Genomic DNA, 20826 nt, shown 5'->3' with positions numbered 1-20826 from the left:
ATGGCAAATAGTTGATAAGGACATGTGGGTTTATGATGAAAGAATTTGAGTCAGTGATGACTAATTTAAAACACAGAGTGTCTTATCAGTTAAAGTCAACAAATATTTATTGAGTGCTTATGTTCTAATTTCTTTGGGGCCCATGTTGGGCTTATATTCTGGTGAGGGGACATGGGCAGCAAAACAGATAAGTAAATTATATAGCATGTTGAAAGGTGGTTAAGTCCTATGGAGAAAAGCAAAAAAAGAGAACAGAAAAATGGAGATCAGGCATGCTGGGGGGATACTCTACATCAAATAAAATGTTCTGGGATGAAAAGTAGACTTAAAAATGGAATGTATGAAATAGTAGTTTATATCCTCTTGGGAAAAGACTGTTAATTCTCTATCATACCTGTAAGGAAATAGCAAATCACATCCTAGTAACAAAAAATAGTGAGGGCTTTGCACAATCAGTCAACTGCTTCAGTCTCAGACCATTGGTCACTGGTACCGGTCTCCTTAAAGGGCCCAGGAGAGCTGTACGTAGCTAGGTAATGCTCTCCTTGGGTTTTTTAGACAGCCCATGTGATAGCAGGCTTCTTCTAAGATTTTTTTAGACTGCAAACCACTTTTTTTTCCCCCAGAGACTGTTTTTTAATCTTTTCTCAGAGTACCTTGAAGCAACATGCTTAAGTAATGAGTTCAAGTGCGACAGTGGGAGGTGCATTCGAAGTGAATGGATCTGTGATGGTGATAATGACTGCGGGGACATGAGTGACGAGGATGAAAGGCACCACTGTGGTAAGAGAAACCATTTGTTCCTCTGCGGAGTTACCTTCTAAGGAAACTCGGGAGATTGGTTTTTGTGTCTTTGGAGACTATGACTGTCTGGTAGATTCCTCTTTAATTGAGTGCATGCTGATAAATTGTTACCTTTATTTTTCCACTCCAAAATTGTTTGAGAGCATCTACTTAAATGCCTTAAAATGATAGAAAATGATTTTAATGTTTATTGTCTTTCTCTTGCATTTAGCTAAAGGGAATAATGTCCTACACTTCTGGAGTAGATAAAGAGAACTGAATTGGCCAATCTTACTAGCAGCCTTAAACAATGTAGCAATTAACTGTGCCTCAAGTTTCATCTATTACCTTGTTGCTATTATTTTGAGGAGTGGGTAGTGGGAGGGTTATTTCTTTTGTGTAATTTGTGGAACAGACCATGGAACACCATGTTTCCATTTAACTAAGATGTCTTAGAAGAGTATCTTTTCATGATGAGCAATAAAAACAATGGCTCCCTGATGTTTGCATTTCATTGCAATCCCATATCTCATTGACTTTGGTGGCTGTCTATAGCTCCACTTGTACTCCATCCATCGAAATGGGCAGTTGGCAGCTGCACAAACATAGACCATAGCATTGTACTTCTCCCACCTCCCCTCACCAAGACATCCCCTCTTTTTCTCCTATTCATTCACAGTGAGATTGGATAAAATGCCAGTTCTTTTATTCTGCAGGCATTAATGATTATGCGTTAGCATCTCTTCTCTTTCCTAACAGTGTCAGGATTTCTGACAAGTCTTGGGGATATATTCTGTTCCTATATATGCTTATTCTACTTGGGTGGTAGCTGTAATATAGTTGAAAAAGGCTAAATTTGGAGAAAAAAAAACTATTTTTAAAGCACTGGGTCTTTAGAAAGCTCTCTGACTTGGAGTCATCTAGTTTGAGCTCCAATTTTTATCTGTAGAACTGGCATAAAAATACCTATCTCATACTATGTTTTTGTGAGTACACTTTATAAACCAAATATTTTTTACCAAGTATGAGGCATTTTTGGTACACAAATAACAAAATGGGAGTAGGTTTCTGAAGCTCTAAGGGAAAAGTATTATTTTACATTAATTTTACAGTAAATTAAATGAGGTGTTTTATTATGTTTATTTCTTCTGAAAAAAAATCCAAGGTCTAGAGCAATTAAAATGGAATTTTGAAGGTATTTTTTTTTATTATACTCTGCTACATGAAAGCGATGTGACTTGTCCACCTGTTTTACTCTACTTTCCTTTCATCCCTCTCACTAGTAAGTAACGTAAAGCAAGGGAAATGGTTCAGAATGAATTTGACTACTGGAATGAGTTTTCATGTGGTTTCTGTTTCTTGTGTGCTTTGGTTTCAGACAGCCACAACTGCTCAAGTTCTGAGTTTCTCTGTGCAAATAATGTGCCTCCATCCAGGAAGTGCATTCCCCAGTCTTGGGTCTGTGATGGTGATGCGGATTGTACGGATGGCTATGATGAGCATCAGAATTGCACCAGGAGATCTTGCTCTGGCAGTGATTTCCCCTGTAGTAATGGATTGTGTGTTCCACACTCATACAGGTGAATTGGGGCTTCAGATTTTCCAGTAACCTCAAATATACAGAGGGGCAGGGCTAACATCCATTAGGCATGGTGGCCACAATGCCTAAGATCATGGTACTTTTAGTGGCCCATGAAAATGTTTGGATTCCTTTTAAAATCAAAAGAAAAAAAGAAAGTTTAGATCAAAGAGAGTATTCTAATATCTAAGATTAATATATCTGCCTTTATCCTAATGGGATCATTAAATACAATTTTTAATATGCTCCTGGAGGACGGAACCCATGACGGTAAAAAGGTTTATGGCTCATGAAAGGCGCAATGTAACCTTGGCACGAGGGCCAGGGAAATAAATGAGGTAGGCTTGATATAAGAAAACTCTTTCTTAAAGCAGGTGAAATCTTGGTTTTCCACTTGGAGTAGAGGCAAGGGTACTTCTCTTTGCTGTAAGAAAAAGAACAGTAGAGGCATGATCATGAACAGAGCTTGGCACTTAGGCTTAGAGCCAGTGAGACATTGGGGAGAAGCAGGTGAGGTAGCTGAGAGTGCATGTTCTAGCTAAGAGATAAGAATGCTGTTATGCAGTGCACAGGAGTGCTGTTTTTTTTTTTTTTTAAGGTTTTTATTTATTTGTTTGACAGAGATCACAAGTAGGCAGATTGACAGAGAGAGAGGGAGGGAAGCAGGCTTCCTGCTGAGCAGAGATCCTGATGCAGGGCTCGATCCCAGGACCCTGGGATCATGACCTGAGCCGAAGGCCGAGGCTTTAACCCACTGAGCCACCAAGACTCCCCATGCTGTTCTATTTTGAGAGAAGTGGAAATCTGGATTTTCATATTAAATGCTCTGATTTTATTTATTTTTAATTTTTTTGAGGGGGGTGGAGGAGGGGAAGAGGAAAGGGCAGAGGGAGAGGGAGAGAGAGAATCTTAAGCAGGCTCCATGCTCCGCACAGAGCCTGATGCAGGACTCAATCTCACAACCCGGAGATCATGACCTGAGCTGAAATTGAGAGTCGCGGGTGCTTAGCCAACTGAACCACCCAGGTGCCCCTAAATTCCCTGATTTTAAATGCTGGAAGCAAAATGTAAAATTCTAAGAACACTGCGGGTCAGATAGATCCTTGTGCACAGCCTACCAGTTTTGGGGACCCCTCCTGTAATATTCTGTTGCTTGATTTCTTATTGTTTTCTCCAAATGGGCCATTCCAAAGGTTTATCTTTTTTTTTTTTTTGGGTGGCCCACCTTCTCACTGTCCCCACTTGGCAAATTTTGGGGTATGTAGGGAAACTGAGAAGAAAAATGATATGTTTCCTTCAATCCTGATGGATTAAGGGCATAGTAAGAACACTAATAAAAGGAGGGGAGCCCAGGAGGGAGTTTGCTCCAGGTAGACAGGGAGTTTGATATGGTGGGATTTGCTGAGGTGAAAATGTGTATGAGGCACTTGGACACATAGAACTTGAGCTGAGAAGAGCACATGTGAAAGGACATACATGTATACTGAGAGCAAGAAGAACTGTCGGCTTATCGCGCCTGCTAAGAAGGACATGGAAAAGCTATAGGAAGCAGGCTCGAACTTGGAGCAGCTGAGCTTCTCAGACCCTTGACTGAGGGCCAGGCAGCCTTTCCACAGATCCTGATGGCTGGAATCTGGTTGGTGCAGAGCTGTGTGTTCATGGTGGTACTCCTGAGAAAGCCAGAGAAGGGTATGTCATGATCTGTGAATGCTGCAGAAGGCACAGGGACTTGGCATTAGGACCAAAAATGGTAGTGAGGAAGCCGAAGAAGACACTGCTGTTGGTGGTAGTATTAGCACCCCGAAGTCACTCAGGAGACAGATTTTGTAGTGAAATTGTATTTCACTCTGCTTTGTCTGTATTTAACTGATGGGGATGTGTTCTATAGATCAATTTTTTCAGAAGGGAAAGTGAATAAATCCTTACCTGTATTTTCTCCCTCCTTGCTCAAGAGTTCTAGCATGCTCTACTGTGATTTGTTCTGAATTCAGTAAATATTCAGTACCATCAGTCTGAGATATATTCTGGAAACCTAGCCTTATAGTCTACAGAAGAGATTTCTATCAGTTCTTAATTTTTATCAGATTCTAGATTATGTCTACTTCCTTTCTGAGCTCTTTATTCACATTTCCATGATCAGTGTGATCTTGTAGCTGACTTACCCCTGTCCTACCAAACCTTCACTGATTCTTTTCTTTTCTTTGTTACTTATTTCCTCTTTCCCACACCCCCTTCCACCTTCCTTCCCCTTTCTCTCATTCTGGTTTTTTGTTTTGCTTTAGCTGAGCTTTCAGAACTGCTTTAGCCAAGGGCCATGGCAGAACAGAAAAATTACTGCTTCTCTGTAAACCTGAGCTACAGGCTCTAAAATAACTCCAGATTCTGTTTGCTTGGGGTGCCAGTAGCCACTAATAAGAGACCTGTTAATGTGCACTTCTGCTTGCTTGGCACAATGAGTTTCCCCCCATTTGAGAGATGGTAAAGGGCATCATTTTTCCTATTGACTCTTTTCTTCTGAGCTCATTACTGATGCTGCCGAGGAATCTGGATAAGACTGAGTTGTGAGCCGTTTGCTGGAATAGTAATGTTCAGTTATGTCCAAAAACCTTTGATTTGCTTTTCGAACTGACTTTTTTTTTTCTTCCTTTTGAGTTGGATCTAAGCTAGAGGAAAGAAAGCGTTTGTGTTTCAGATCATTTGGAAAGGAGTTAAGCAGCTCCTGGGAGAACATATGGGGCTGCACCAGCTTGCTCTGATCACAACTTTCTTTACTATTACACGCACACATTTTGTTATAAGTCACTTAGCCAGTGCCCTAGGTTTATGGATGGCATTGCTCGTTAGTGACCTGACCATAGATCAGTTATAAAACTGACCACATTCAGCTTTGGTACCTTGACATCTTCTAATGCTGAGCCTCTAGCCCCTATGCCCTCCATGGTAAATCCTTTTATGAATTGTCAAGCATGAGCTTTGCCAGTCCCTATCCAAGGTGCCTTTATACTTAATTCCTTGCTAGTGAATTCCATGATTCCTTTATGTTTATGTTTTATTACTGTCAGCAGGAACCCCTTCAGTAATCATAACTCACCAAGGATTTTGGAATAATGTAGAAAAGAAATAGCAGTCTGGCTTATATAACTTCAGGGAACCTTACTGTCCTTGTGATGCCTGGGAATATTAGGTCCCCAAATAGGACTAGGAAGTGCCTTGTTCCTTTGCCCACAGCCATGCTGTTCTACTGGTTCTCCCTCACGGCTCATGGTGGATGGCAGGGTATTACGATTAAAGATGGAAGGAAGAGGACAATGCAAACATTACTCTGATCGGAAGATACATACATGTTCTTGGAGGACACATAATGATCTTACCATGTATAATACATGTTCATTTGGGTGTGGGCTGCCTAGGAATTTGCCTGTGCCCATAAGTCATCTCAGTGTCTCATGAACAGATCTGATGAACACCAGAACTATGAGTTTATGTTTAATTTGTCGACTGCTTAAAAATGAATGCAGTTATTTTTAATATCTCTAGATCGCCATTTCTAATGGTAGCCACCAGCACCTGGGGAGATTGTATGGAATGCTAAATATTAGATTCTTCTAGAGCTGGAGATTGGTAGGGTGGATAGCGATTCCAGGAGAGGGGGAACTAAGGACATGGGTGACCTTGTGACTAAAATGGTCGGCCTGACATTCAGGTAGACAGAGGAGGAAGCAAAGCCCTGAGCGTGTGATAGTTGGGACTTGTCAGCCTCTTCAGGAGTGGTACTGGTCTCATCACACAGGTGTGACTGGCGCAATGACTGTGGGGACTACAGCGACGAGAGGGACTGCGCCTACCCCACCTGCAACAAGAACCAGTTCACTTGTCAGAACGGGCTGTGCATTTATGAGCAGTATAAGTGTGATGGGGAAAACGACTGTGGAGATGGGTCTGACGAGCTGGAGCACCTGTGCCACACCCCAGAGACCACGTGCCCCCCTCATCAGTTCAAGTGTGACAATGGGAACTGCATCGATATGGTGAAAATCTGCAACCACCTAGATGACTGTTTGGACAACAGTGATGAGAAAGGATGTGGTGAGTATAACAGAGGATTTGGGAAAAGGAAAATTGGGGGACTGAATCTGGTTTCTCAACACTTTGTGACTCACCAGGACTTTCCAGTTGTCCTCTAAGTAGACTGTTAACCAGAAAATTACTATTGCTTGTCTTTCTTCTTTCTATCAAAAGGCAAGCGTTTCTTAGTATATGAGGTTAGTACACAAATATTTTTAGGCTAACTCATCAGTTAGGCAGTCATTACAGAAAATAGAAGATGAGCAGATTCATACCATTAGTAGCTAACACCATTGTTAAGCAGCACAAACACTTTGAACCCGTGAAACGACTTGTCTGAGCGTTCCCTCTGCTAGGATTCCTTCCCCTGTTCATTTTCATCTTCAGGTGATGGGAGAGTTTTAAAACTCCCTCTCACTCCAACCTTCATGGGTAAACCAGTTGGGCATTTATAAAATATAATTACTAGGAACATACTCTCTTCCCTGTGTCGATAGTTTCTGGGTGAGCTTGGCCATGTGTCACAGGAGCAGCCAGAAGGACACCCAGTGGACTGCGCGGCTCATCCTGTCTTGTGAGAGCCAAATGTATGCATCTCTTCCAGCTCCGTATCCAGTGAGGTCACCCTGGTAACCTGAAATTGGCCATGGTATTAAGAGTCACACGGCCAAAATGGAAGATGCTACAAATTAGAGCATCTCCCCACCCCCGAGATCTGTTTTACCAGCACACCACTGGCCAGGCTCTTTTCTTTAGCTCTACTTTCTTCTCTCTCCTGCCATGTTACTTTTTAAGTTATTGGTTACAGGAGATTGGCAGGTATAGAATTAGAAGTCAGACATAAATTTGTTCATTATATTAGTTGTTAAAACCACTGGTGAAGGATTAAGTTGGGGAGGAAGTTGAGAAATAGGGAATTTTGAGTAACTCTGGCCTTTAGAAAACCCTTATTGTCTGTCCTCTTTTAGCATGTTTCATTAAGAAATAGGCTGTCCAGTGGGAAGCTTGACTTTGGACCACTCTGATGGGTATATTGTGGACATTTTAGCATCTCTAATACCTGTCTTTTACTTACAGGCGTTAACGAGTGCAGTGACCCTTGGCTCAGTGGCTGTGACCAAAACTGCACAGACACCCTCACCAGTTTCTATTGTTCTTGTCGTCCTGGTTACAAGCTTCTGTCTGACAAACGGAGTTGTGATGATATTGATGAATGCAAGGAGACGCCCTTTGTCTGTAGTCAGATGTGTGAGAATGTAATGGGCTCCTACATCTGTAAGTGTGCCCCAGGTTACATCCGAGAACCAGATGGAAAGAGCTGTCGGCAGAACAGTAACATCGAGCCCTATCTCATTTTTAGCAACCGTTACTATTTGAGAAATCTCACTACAGATGGACATTTTTACTCCCTCATTTTGCAAGGACTGGGCAATGCTGTGGCCCTCGATTTTGACCGAGTAGAAAAGAGATTGTATTGGATTGATACAGAGAATAAAGTCATTGAGAGAATGTTTCTGAATAAGACACACCGGGAGACAGTCATAAATCACAGACTACCAGCTGCAGAAAGTCTGGCTGTAGACTGGGTGGCCAGGTAAGAAAACACTGAGGAGCTCTCTAAAAGTTGAAATGGTTTTTGAAAGAATATTATAACCATGTTTTTATCTTAATAGAGAATCGAATCTAAGCTTGTGGCCATAATTCAGAGTTCCTTCGTGCAGTCTCAAAAATTCACTTAGACAAGTCTGTTTCCTTGGCTCTACCATTTAAACTGTGGTTCACAACACTTAATTCCTCTCCCTTCCCCGTCCCTGCTTCTCTAAGCCCTTACATTGACTGGGAAGGATGCTTATGCTGCATTAAGAAAGTAAAGCCAGAATCCTCGTGTGAGGTGTGGCCCCAGAATTCCCTATGTGACAACCCCTTTAAAGTGGGAATTGGAGCTCACTCTTGAATCTTCTGTTGCCTCTTTGCAGGGAAGTCAATTTCCTGTTTCCCCCCATTGTTTTCTTGGGGGACGTGCCTTCTAACAGTTGTCTTTGGGATTCCACTGTAGCTTGGATAGGAAATTCAGTGGCTACTATATACTGTTTCCCCAGCAAAACGTCTGTCATGGTAACTCCTGGCTTTCCATTTCAGAAAGCTCTACTGGGTGGATGCCTACCTGAATTGCCTCTCTGTCTCTGACCTTGATGGTCGATACCGCCGCAAGTTGGCTGAGCACTGTGTGGATGACAACAATACCTTCTGCTTTGATCATCCCAGAGGAATTGCCCTTCACCCGCGATATGGGTATTGTCTCCCTGTAATCCTGGGCTCTTCTCTCATGCCCATATTCTGCCTCTGTCACCAAAAAGGCTGTTCACATAGTTATCTCAAGGCCAGTATCTTGCTGGGATTTGTCTCCTGCTTTTCCTAACTGGTAAATGGTTTAGTTGTAATGGGTAGAAGCATGGCATCCTCAAATGATATTCATCAGCTCTTCTGTTTTCTTTGCCATGACACACCATTTCACTTTTCAGGTCACCTATTTTGGCTGCATGCAGAGAAATTGTAGTTAAAAACAAAAAAACAAAAACAACCCACCTTTACTGGACTCTACATGTCAAATCCACTGAAATGTCCAGTTAATCATGTTCATTCTTGAGCATTTCCTATACATCATCCCCTTTTAGATTATTTTCTGTCATTTTTTTCATTTTTTTTCCTTTCTGAGAGAGTCTGTAGAATATAAATTCTATTTCTCTGATTGGAGAAGAGCTATGTCTTTTGGCTACTGATTTTTTTAACTTCAGGGACTGACTCTTTGTGTTTCCTCCAATAGGCATGTCTACTGGGCAGACTGGGCTAACCGAGCATACATTGGGAGAGTAGGCATGGATGGAACGAATAAGTCTGTGATTATCTCTACCAAGATAGAGTGGCCCAATGGCATCACCATTGATTACACCAATGATCTACTCTACTGGGCAGATGCCCACCTGGGTTACATTGAGTACGTAAATAGAACAGGATAAAGTGAACCAAGCAACTATTTATTCCAAATACTAGGACTTGTATTGCTAATGTGTTATTCCCAGGTAGATTCTAACTGGTCTGTGTGTTAGAAGTCACTCTGAAGTCCTTTTTAACTAAAACTGACTTTAGGAAATTTGCTGAGCTCTGTGGTTATAGTATAGTAGAAAGAGTATGAACGTTGAAGCAAGATTCATCAGGTTTTCGTCCCGGTGCTTTTACTTCTTTTTTATTATTTTCCTGTAGAGAATAGAGGTAGTAATCTCTCTCCTATTGTAGACAGCTTAGTCCTCAACTCATCTTAATTCCCTTGTCCCCTTTTTAAACTGTTCATTTCTAAAATTGAGATATAATTGTCCTGTAACATGACCATGAAGGTCTTGAAGTTTTCCTCTGGCTTCTATAAGTTCCCATAAATTGTCATATTTTGGACAGTATTTTTAATATTTTATGGCTAACATCAAATTTTTTAGCTGCTAGCTCTCCACTTCCTTTTTGGGTTTTAGGGTCTAGTCTAAAATTGTAAAATATTAAAATATCAGTATTTTGACATAGACTCATAGAATGAGTGAGATATTGGAATTGGAAGGACTGGAAATCTGGCCGTGGATGCTCTGTGATACCTCGAAATCAGAAAACCTCCTCTGGAATTTTAATTGTCTGGAAAAGTATTCAGTAATAGAGCCTAGGGCATGATTAATAATAAATGTGCTGCCATGGTAAGCAGAGTAAAGCCTGCAGGCCTGTACTCTGAGTTGGCATATTCCTCGCATGTGACACCAAGAATCTAGGTATTTCCTAAGAACAGCTTCTCCTCAGAAATGTTCATGAAAAGGCAAAATTCCAGCTTTATATTGCCCTCCTCTAATTTCTTCCAGTGACTTAGGAAACAAAAATGGTGTCCCAGGGATGTTGAATGGAGAACATTAATGGGAGAGGTTATAAGCCTCTAAGAGCTGAACCAGCCATATCTCCAGGAAAGCAGCTGTGGTTAGGAATTAGAGATTGTTGAACAAGTGTGGCTATTGCTATTCTTTGAACATGGCTTTTTCAATTTTTGCATCTTTCGTTTAGTCCAAAATACGTTTTAAGCTTAGCTTTTGTTTTAATTAGAGTTTAGGAGTTTGGGGGAGGATCTGGGCTGTAGGTACCCTGAGAAGGTAGAATTTTATTAATTGATTTGTCAGTGCATCTGTCCTTAATGTCATTGGAAGAAAGATTAGCTTGACTGAGAGACTCTTCCTTCTACCCCAGGTACTCTGATTTGGAGGGCCGTCATCGGCACACGGTATACGACAGAATGCTGCCTCACCCCTTTGCTATTACCATTTTTGAAGACACTATTTATTGGACAGATTGGAATACAAGGACAGTTGAAAAGGGAAACAAATATGATGGATCAGATAGGGTTGTGCTGGTGAACACAACACATAAACCATTTGACATCCACGTATATCATCCATACAGGCAGCCAATTGGTGAGTATGTGGTTCAGAAGTTTGGCCCAGTTGCTTTAGGTGCTCCGCATGCCATTCTTATTTCTTTAAGAGTAAACATCATGAGGGGCGCCTGGGTGGCTCAGTGGGTTAAGCCGCTGCCTTCGGCACAGGTCATGATCCCAGGTCCTGGGTTCGAGCCCCACATCGGGCTTTCTGCTCAGCAGGGAGCCTGCTTCCTCCTCTCTCTCTGCCTGCCTCTCTGCTTACTTGTGATTTCTCTCTGTCAAATAAATAAATAAAATCTTTAAAAAAAAAAGAGTAAACATCATGATTTATAAAGAGAATGATGTTAACGTGGTAATGTTTTCTACAAAACATATGGGAAAACCTGCTTATAACTTTTTTTCCCCCCTTAATACCTGTTTTACTCTTAAAGATCAATCTGGGTTTTCATTTTTGATAAGAATTAGCACTTGTTATGTTTCCCTATTTTCTGAGATGAAGTGACTGAAGTATTTTAAAGTGGGCCAAACCAGTCAGAATGGCTAAAATAAAACCTGTAGAAACAACAAGTGTTGGTGAGGGTGTGGAGAAAGGGGAACCCTCTTACACTGTTGGTGGGAATGCAAACTGGTATAGCCATGTGAAAAACAGGATGGAGGTTCCTCAGAAACTTAAAAATAGAACTACGCTATGACCAGCAATTGCATTACTAGGTATTTATCCAAAGGACACAAACAGTGATTCAAAGTGGCACCTGAACCCCCATGTTTATAGAAGCAATGTCCACCATAGCCGAACTACGGAAAAAGCCCAGATGTTCATTGACAGATGAATGGATAAAGATGTATATATACACAACGGAATGTTACTCAGCCATCAAAAAGAAAGAAACTTTGCCATTTGCAAAGATATAGATAGAACCACAGGGTATTATGCTAAGCAAAATAAATCAGAAAAAGACAAATATCATGTGATTTCACTCATGTGGAATTTGAGATACAGATGAACAAAGGGGAAGGGTTGGAAAAATAAGATGAAATCAGAGAGAGAGAGACAAACCATAAGAGATGCTGAACGCTAGGAAACACACTGAGGGTTGCTGAAGGGGGGGGGGGTGGGTAATCAAAGCATGGTACTGGAGTAAGAATAGACTTAAGATTATTTGGAGAAAGTAAGAGTCCAGAATTCGATCCACACATACATGTCAAGTGATTTTTGACGAGCTTGCATTGTACATCTTCCCTGTCCACAACTTCTCACTGCTCCTGGCAACCACTGGTCTGATTCCTATTGCTACAAATGAGATCTGCCTGTTTAGATCTGCTTGTAAATGGACTCAAAGCACAAGGATTTCATAACCGGAAAGTCAAGGGAACAGTTTGATTCGGGCAGTGTTCAAATAACTCGATTAGGCATTAATCGATCCCTTGGTTCCACCTCCTAGTTGACTTCACTCACAGCATATATTTTTAAGTGGTGGCAAATATGGCCAGCAGACACTCCTGTACTATGTTCTTTCTTTTTTAAAGATTTTATTGATCAATTTGTGAGAGAGAGAGAGAGTGCACAGAGGGAGAGTGGGAGGGAGAAGTAGACTCCCTGCTGAGCAGGGAGCCCGATGGGGGGCTCCATCCCAGCACCCTGGGATCATGACCTGAGCTGAAGGCAGATACTTAACAACTGAGCCACCCAGGCGCCCTGAAATAAATAAAATCTTTTTAAAAAATACCATGACATTCCACTTCTAAATATTTAAGATAACACCCTTGAAAAATAAGGACATCTCCTATGTAACCACAATAAATTATAACAAGAGATCAACAGTCATTCCCTAATACCAAGATCAATCCATTAAAATGATTGATTTAAAAGAAATGTTTAAAAGAAAATGACAGTAATTATAGAACACATAATTTAGTAAATTTCTATTTGAGTATTAAATTTTGTGTGTTAAACATATGTTTGTCTTCTGGAAGGTAATAATGTTAAGAGCAACACAGTGTCTCATTATATTTTTTTTCTTGTGAACTTATATTCCTCATCATGTAGTTAAAGCCATTTCATGATTTATAGATAATCTAGCAAAAGTTTGGAATTTACTTTGGAGATAGAATGGATTTTGTTGGCCTCCTTTGTTGTGGTGTTTTGTTAAAAACGGGATAAACTTGGAAGTAAGGAAAAATGAGAATTGGCAAAATAAAAGATACTTAGGGTCCCCCCCCCACCGGAAGTTAATATTCTTGATACTATTTTAGTGAAAATTCAAATTAGGAGCACGTGGCTGGTTCAGTTGGTAGAGCATGTGATTCTTGATCTGGGGTCATGAGTTTGAGCCCCACGTTGGGTGTAGTGTTTACTTAGTTAAAAAATATATATACACACATATATGTGTATCTATCTATATCCATCTATAAAAAAGTTCAAATTAATTTCCATCTACAAGTGGTGACCCAGAAAATTAGTAAAGATGCCACACAGTTTACCTGTCTATCTCATTCTTGGCCATACTTCTGTTGCCCATATTCTTAGAATGAGAGAATATAGCATCTGCTAGAAATTAAAACTATTAGGTCTAGGCACATGAATGTAAGCTAAGTTTCCCATCCACTCTCCAAAGACGTTGAGAAACACATCTTTTCTAGCCCAGAACACCAGTGGGTATGCCTCACTTCTGGTCGCACATAGATCCATTTTCTCAAAGCACAGCATTGCTTACACTTCTGCCATCTGTCCCATTTATGAATTTTGCAAAAAAGCATGAAACTTGGGTATGATTTTTCTTACTGAGCGATGACTAGTTTTATGAGGTGGGCAATCAATTCACATGTGTTCGATATTCTAAGTGAACTAATGTATATTTTCCTTCTACTAGTGAGCAATCCCTGTGGTACCAACAATGGTGGCTGTTCTCATCTCTGCCTCATCAGAGCAGGAGGAAATGGATTCACCTGTGAGTGTCCAGATGACTTCCAAACCCTTCGTTTGGGTGACATCAATGTCTGCCTGCCCAGGTGCTCCAGCACCCAGTTCCTGTGTGCCAACAGTGAAAAGTAAGGCTTCCCTCGGCCCACTGCCTCTCCATCCCCTTGAATGGACACACATAGAACTTTGAGGGTTTAGGGGATGGGAGTTTCCTAATGAATTAAGATTTGGGATAGTTAATGTGGTTCATTTGGAATGCACCAAGACACTCAGTCTCCAATCTCAGATAATTTCTTTCATGAATAGAAGCAGTTTGTTAAAAAAAAAAAAAAATGTATGCAAGTATTTCTCTGTAGAGAGGGAGCTAGAAACTATGTGGGTTTTTTATTTTTAATTTCTAATAAATTGTCTTAGGTGTCAGGACCAAGATTGTATATGTGTACACTGAAAAATGGCCCTCAAGAGTGGTAGAATTTCCGATAAAGGGTCAGTATCCAAAATATCCAAACTTATAAAACTCAACACCCAAGAAACAAATAATCCAGTTAAGCAATGGGGAGAAGACATGAACAGACATTTTTTCCCAAAGGATACATCCAAATGGCCAATAGACATATGAGAAGATGCCCAGTACCACACATTGTCAGGGAAATTGAAACCAAAACATAATGAGATCCCACTTCACACCTGTCAGAATAGCTAAAATTAACAATACAGGAAATAACAGGTGTTGGCAAGGATGTGGAGGAAGGGGAACCCTCCTACACCATTGGTGGCAATACGAGCTGGTGCAGCCACTCTGGAAAACAGGATGGAGGCTTCTCACAAAGTTAAGAGCTACCCTATGACCCAACAATTGCACTGCTAGGTGTTTACCAAAAAGATACAAAAATACTGATTTGAAGGAACACGCACCGTGAAGTTAAAGCAGCCTCCTCAAGAATAGCTAAATTATAGACTGAGGAATGGATAAAGAAAGATGTGGTATATATATATGAGAGAGTATTACTCAGCCATCAACAAGAATCAAATGTTGTCATTTGCAGTGATGTAGATAGAGTTAGACTGTATTATGCTAAGCAAAATAAATCTGTCAGAGAAAGACAAATACCATATGATCTCACTCATATATGGAATTTAAGAAACAAAACAGGTGAACATAGGGGAAGGGAGAAAAAAGAAAGGGAAGCAAAGCCTTCAAGAAACAAAACTGAGGAGTATAGAGGAAGGAAGGGAAAAAACAAGATGAAGTCAGAGAGGGAGACAAACCATAAGAGACTCTTAATCATAGGAAGTAAATGGAAGGTTGCCTGGAGGGGAGAGGGTTAGGAGATGGCATAACTCGGTGATGGACATTAAGGAGGGTACGTGATGTAATGAGCACCGGGTGTTTTATAAGACTGATGAATCACTGAACTCTACCTCTGAAACTAATAATACACCGTATGTTAATTAACTGTATTTTTAAAAAGACTTAACTGTAGAGAACAAACTGAGGGTTTCTAGAGGGGTGGTCGGTGGGGGTGGGCTAAATGAATGATGGGGATTAAGGAGGACACTTGTGCTGAGCATTGAGTATTATGTGTAAGTGATGAATCACTAAATGCTACTCCCGAAACTTACAGTACACTATACGTTAACTAAATAGAATTTAAATAAAAATCTGAAAAAAAAATAAGTGGTAGAATTTTTCTGTCTTTCACACTCATACACTGGCCTAGCTTCTTAGTTACTATGCCAGAGGATCCAGGATTACACATTTACGTCCACTTTTGATTATTTGTATCTGTTATAAAACATGGTCACAGATTATTTCCCTAATTGTGGCCATAGACCATTGGTGACTGGGGGTACGGAGTCAGAGGAAGGAGACATTAATGCAAACCATTGCATTTAAGATCAAATGGCAGATTGTTTTGATGATTAAATAAAATATCTTAGATTAAGAATCTAGCATTTATCAATCTTGACCCAGGCTGTCAATAAATGTAAGTGCCTTCTGCCTTCCCAACCAATACCCACTAGTCTGTTATGTCACCCCAGCCAACAGTCCCAACCAGTTCCTGCTACCAGAACCATAGCCCTACACACACACTCCACTGTGTTCTGTGGCAGGAATGTAATCATTTAGGTCAGAGCATTTTCTCAGCATGAATTTGGGTCTTAACAAACCTGGTCCATCTCATCTAGTAATGTTTTCTCTGAAAATACACCACAGTAAAGGAACTCATGCATGTTATTACCTGGAATTCAGTTTTGATGTCTTCTCTCCAGGTAGCCTCTACCCCCTGTGCTTTGCTAAGAGAAGCGCTGTATTTTCTCTGTGCAGGTGTATTCCTATCTGGTGGAAATGCGACGGGCAGAGAGACTGCTCGGACGGCTCTGACGAGCCGGTGCTTTGCCCACAGCGCTACTGCCGGCTAGGACAATTCCAGTGCAAGGATGGCAACTGCACCAGCTCGCATTTCCTGTGCAATGCTCACCAAGATTGCCCTGATGGCTCGGACGAGGACCAGATTCTCTGCGGTGTGCTCAGTTACCGTTTTTGGCCCACTTCTGTAGTAGATTGTGAACAGTCAAGATTCTGTGGGGATTTTCTGCATGTATTAACCCCCAGACCAGTCCAGAGTCCTAGGAAAAAAGTCAAGAGCCCATCCTATATTTTTAGAAGGTTCTTAAGATAGACTAGGGTCTCTGCAAAGCAGAAGTTGAGGTAGACAGTGTGTTGTCTTTGGTGGTTTGCTGCCATGTGCTGTGCATGGAATCCTCCTCGAGAGTGAACACTGAGGGCCAAAGGAGGGCTTCCTACTCTCATTTTAAGGATGCTTATGTGATATTTGTTAGTGTTTCCATTTTTAAAAAGCAAAGGGGAAAAAACCCTCCAACCTGAAAACAACACATTGACAATAGTAGCAAACACAAAGTTTGAGAAATACTGTCCATTTGGAGAATAGGGATGGGAGAAGGTGGCCATCAGAATTCAGTAGGCCATCAGTGACACTGTCTTTAACCCCTAATTCTGCATGCAAGAGAAAGATATTTAAGAATTTAGGAGACAGTAATAGTCAAGTGAATAACTGACCTTGTCGTGGTATTGGCTGATAATAAGTGCGTTAGGACAGAAGTCCTCTAAAAAAGAAGTTAGGATGAAGCTCTCAAAGATCCCTCCGTGTAAATCAGGAGCGTCTGTCCCTAACACCTCACAACCAAATGCCCCTCCCTGCAGAGCATCACCAGTGCCAGTCCAACGAATGGCAGTGTGCCAACAAACGGTGCATCCCCGAAGCCTGGCGGTGTGACTCAGAGAATGACTGCGGGGATAACTCAGACGAAGATGTCTACAACTGTGCCAGTAGGATCTGCCAGCCGGGCTACTTCAAGTGTGCTAATAGCCACTGCATCCCTCAGGACTGGAAGTGTGATGTGGACAATGACTGTGGCGACTACTCGGATGAGCCCATGCCCGAATGCTGTGAGTTCCTGCGGGAGGGACATGTGGGAGCACGGACGGGAAAGCAGGAGGACCCGTGTGGATTGCGAGATGACAGCGAAGCCCTTACTTCAGTCCTGTGGCACACTCCGTCTTGGCTCTCCCTGCTAATTCTGGCACTACAGAGCAAAGTATAGCTGTATGGTTGGCAGGTGGAACCAGACCTTGTTCCAAAAGGGGCTCATTCCTCCTCTCTGTACTCTGGATATCTTAACTCTCCAAAATACCATCACAAGAACTTCCATTTATGTATGTCTATCACTTTCTCATTTGAGCCTCAGTGAAACACTGCACAGTAGGGATGTGCATTTACCAATTCCCATTTTCCAGGTAAGGAAACTGAGGCTCACCTTAAGTAGTTGGTCACATTTCTGTTGAGTGGTGCTTTTTTTGCTCCAAGCCCAGGCGTTCCCCTCCTCCACCCCCTCTCCCCCCTGTAGTTAATCCTGTAACACAAATGAATGATACTTTGACAGGGAGGAAACTTAAGATGTTTTCTGCTCTGGGTAAATAGATCACATCTAAAACAACACATGTGGCCAGAATCAATCCAATTGGTTAACATGGTAATTGTTTCTCCTCAGCACCAGGTCCTTCGTATGACAATGGGAAGGTGTCTTTTGGACTGAGCATTCAGTTCCGACTTTGCTTTTTCCTGTCTTTTCAGTGAGCCATCGCTGTGACAACCATACAGAATTCAGCTGCAGAACGAACTACCGCTGCATCCCACAGTGGGCTGTGTGTAACGGTTTCGACGACTGCAGGGACAACAGCGATGAGCAAGGCTGTGGTAGGAGGGGCTGCAGGGGTTTGGGGGAGGGGTAAGAGCACGGAAGTGTCAGGTGCCCTCTGGGTGAGGAGAGTGCTTTTCCCATGTCCTTGCTTCTCTGATTACCTCTGAAAAAGCATCATCTATTGATCTTTCTAGTAACACATTACATTTTTTTTTTAGCATTTAGCGGACTTTTGGGGAGTTTAATTTATATCCTCTTAAATGAAATCCCATCCCGAGGAATGTTGGAATTGGGGAAGACATTATTAAGATATTAGGAACTTACGGGGCGCCTGGGTGGCTCAGTGGGTTAGGCCGCTGCCTTTGGCTCAGGTCGTGATCCCAGGTCCTGGGTTCGAGCCCCGCATCGGGCTTTCTGCTCAGCAGGGAGCCTGCTTCCTCCTCTCTCTCTGCCTGCCTCTCTGCCTACTTGTGATTTATCTCTGTCAAATAAATAAATAAAATCTTTAGAAAAAAAAAAAAGATATTAGGAACTTACATAATTGCTCCTAAATGTGGAATCGTTATTTGCACTTGACAAGTTTAAATTGTCTAAGTTTATAGATTTGTTGAAATTGATGGAAGGGGGTAGAGAAAAGATTTGATACCTATCTCTAAAAAGAATAATTCAAAATCAGAACATTTCTTATTTGGAGATTTTCATATTCCGAATGTCTCTCTGTCCGTATCTTCTACAAGAAAGCTGTAAGTCACATTGGCAACATGGAAAGAACTTAGGGACAAAAGGCCAAATGAATTAATAGAATCTGTCAAGATTAGCCATCCACTTTAACTGGAAACCTGAATGTCTGTTAGGTTTAGTTGGCAGAGGGTAAGGCAGATAATGGGTTATTTTAACACTGAATTTAATAACACTGAATTTAACCAGCTGAAGGCAGTGAGATGGAAATGTTGTTAGCATCACTTAATCTTCCTCTCCAGGTCTTTGTTGCAAATTAGAAGCCAGATGCCAATTCATTTTTTGAGCAGTTGCTACAAAAAAGAATGAATCTGGTTTAAGGCAGTTTAAAGTTTAAGTAGGATAGGTTCAGGTTGGCCAAAAGAGGAATATTGACCATGAACGCTGCTAGCATTCCTCTTTCTGGAAGCTTTGAGAATATGGGAGCATAATTCTCCAATTGTCTCACAAGAAAGCCAGTGCTACCTTGGCATTTCTTGACCTCCAGCTTCTGAAGTCTTTACAATGACTGTGCTTTGTAGAGGAGAGGACGTGCAAACCTTCTGGGGAATTTCGCTGTAATAATCACCACTGTATCCCTCTTCGCTGGAGGTGTGATGGGCACGATGACTGTGGAGATCACTCAGATGAGGAGAACTGTGGTGAGTGTTCATGGTTCTCCTGTCTTTATGTGCTGCCAGAGTTGTGCTTTCTGTTCTTTGTCCGTAATTCAGTTCTCTATGCCATTCATCTTAAATGGGTTAGGATGACAATTACCTATCTCTTGCATTCTGCTGACTGGTACATTTCCACTTTTTCTTTGACTAAAGACAGAAACATCTCCCTTTAAGATGCTTATAATGAAGTTTTGGGAGAAGGGTGTTTACCCAAGTATATGTTTTGTTTGTTGAGTTTGTTTATATCTAACTTTTTTTCTAAAAAGAGTTTGAGGCGACTTGTAATACAGGACAAATATAGTAAGATAAAGAATAGAAACAAAAAAATAAGGACCAAGAGAAGTTCTAGAAGGAAAGGTGCTAACCCAAAGAACTTGCTTCTTAAGTGCTTGCCTCAAAATGGTCTCAGTAGCAGAGGAAAAAGATCTTATATTTAGGATTGTCCTCCCCTCTTCGCCCACCCCAGAATGGCTGACTATTTAGGAGGGCTAGTGATTAAATGACAGGTCAGGTTTTAGTTTCTTTCTCCCAGTGAAGGTGTGAATATAAGGAATTGGACAGGGAGGTCAAGGATAAGAAGCCAAAGGTTTGGGTCACATCAAACTAGATAGTCCTGAGTAATTGGATATATTACCCTGCCCTAAACATATGTCACTGTTTCATGTATATGTCAGTTTCAGATAGATTAATATGGAATACATTTTTTTTTTTTTAAGTAGGCTCCCAATGTGAGGCTTGAACTCACAAGCCCGAGATCAAGAGTCTCATTCTCTACCAGCTGAACCAGCCAGGTGTCCTGTAATACTGAATACATGCTAACTTTAGTCACTTTTTGGAAATAAGAAATGATTGCCACTTTCGATAGGCAGTTGAGAGAATCAGGACACTGATTAAACCTGCAAATATCAATTGGCTAAAACTTGAGAGAAAAGTGTGATCCAGTGGAATTTTAAATTTGAGAAAGTTCATGTTTAATCCTATAGGAAGTTATCTAGACTATCATGAAAGCAACAATTATCTTACAAGTAAATCACCTTTGGAGAAAACTCTTAATAAAGGCCCTTCTTCACATTCTTAAAATTGAGGTAGAAGGTCTGGTTTCGGAGGACAAGCAGTCTGCCTGCCCAAGCAGATGGCTAGGTCTCGGGACACAGGAGTGCCTGGCATGCTGAAGATACTCAGGCCCTCACAAGTTTGTCTTCTGTGTATGATTCCTGGTTCCCACTGATGGCTGGGTGGCTTTCCTTTGCAGTCCCCCGGGAGTGCTCGGAGAGTGAATTTCGATGTGATGATCAAAGCTGCATTCCCTCTCGATGGGTCTGTGACCATAACAACGACTGTGGCGACCACTCAGATGAGCGGGACTGTGGTAACTGTCAGGGGTCTTTCAGAGGCTTACCAG

General features: G+C 41.4%; 1 protein-coding gene across 1 annotated transcript in view; it reads left to right on the top strand.

Annotated features, from left to right (window-relative positions):
• The window catches only part of LRP2 (LDL receptor related protein 2), a 173500-nt gene that overhangs the window by 111105 nt on the left and 41569 nt on the right, over window positions 1–20826 (top strand). The window contains exons 46-58 of the mRNA XM_047722149.1: window positions 652–783; window positions 2162–2363; window positions 6153–6448; window positions 7505–8021; window positions 8567–8719; window positions 9252–9422; window positions 10697–10920; window positions 13757–13934; window positions 16136–16332; window positions 17033–17278; window positions 17964–18086; window positions 19290–19409; window positions 20677–20793. Coding sequence (XP_047578105.1) covers window positions 652–783; window positions 2162–2363; window positions 6153–6448; window positions 7505–8021; window positions 8567–8719; window positions 9252–9422; window positions 10697–10920; window positions 13757–13934; window positions 16136–16332; window positions 17033–17278; window positions 17964–18086; window positions 19290–19409; window positions 20677–20793 — 2676 coding nt within the window. The remainder of the gene's footprint in view (window positions 1–651; window positions 784–2161; window positions 2364–6152; window positions 6449–7504; window positions 8022–8566; window positions 8720–9251; window positions 9423–10696; window positions 10921–13756; window positions 13935–16135; window positions 16333–17032; window positions 17279–17963; window positions 18087–19289; window positions 19410–20676; window positions 20794–20826) is intronic.

Source organism: Lutra lutra, chromosome 3, assembly GCF_902655055.1.
Source record: "Lutra lutra chromosome 3, mLutLut1.2, whole genome shotgun sequence".
NCBI lineage: Eukaryota > Metazoa > Chordata > Mammalia > Carnivora > Mustelidae > Lutra > Lutra lutra.
Note: the sequence above shows the minus strand (reverse complement) of the source record. Positions and strands in the feature narration are given on the sequence as shown.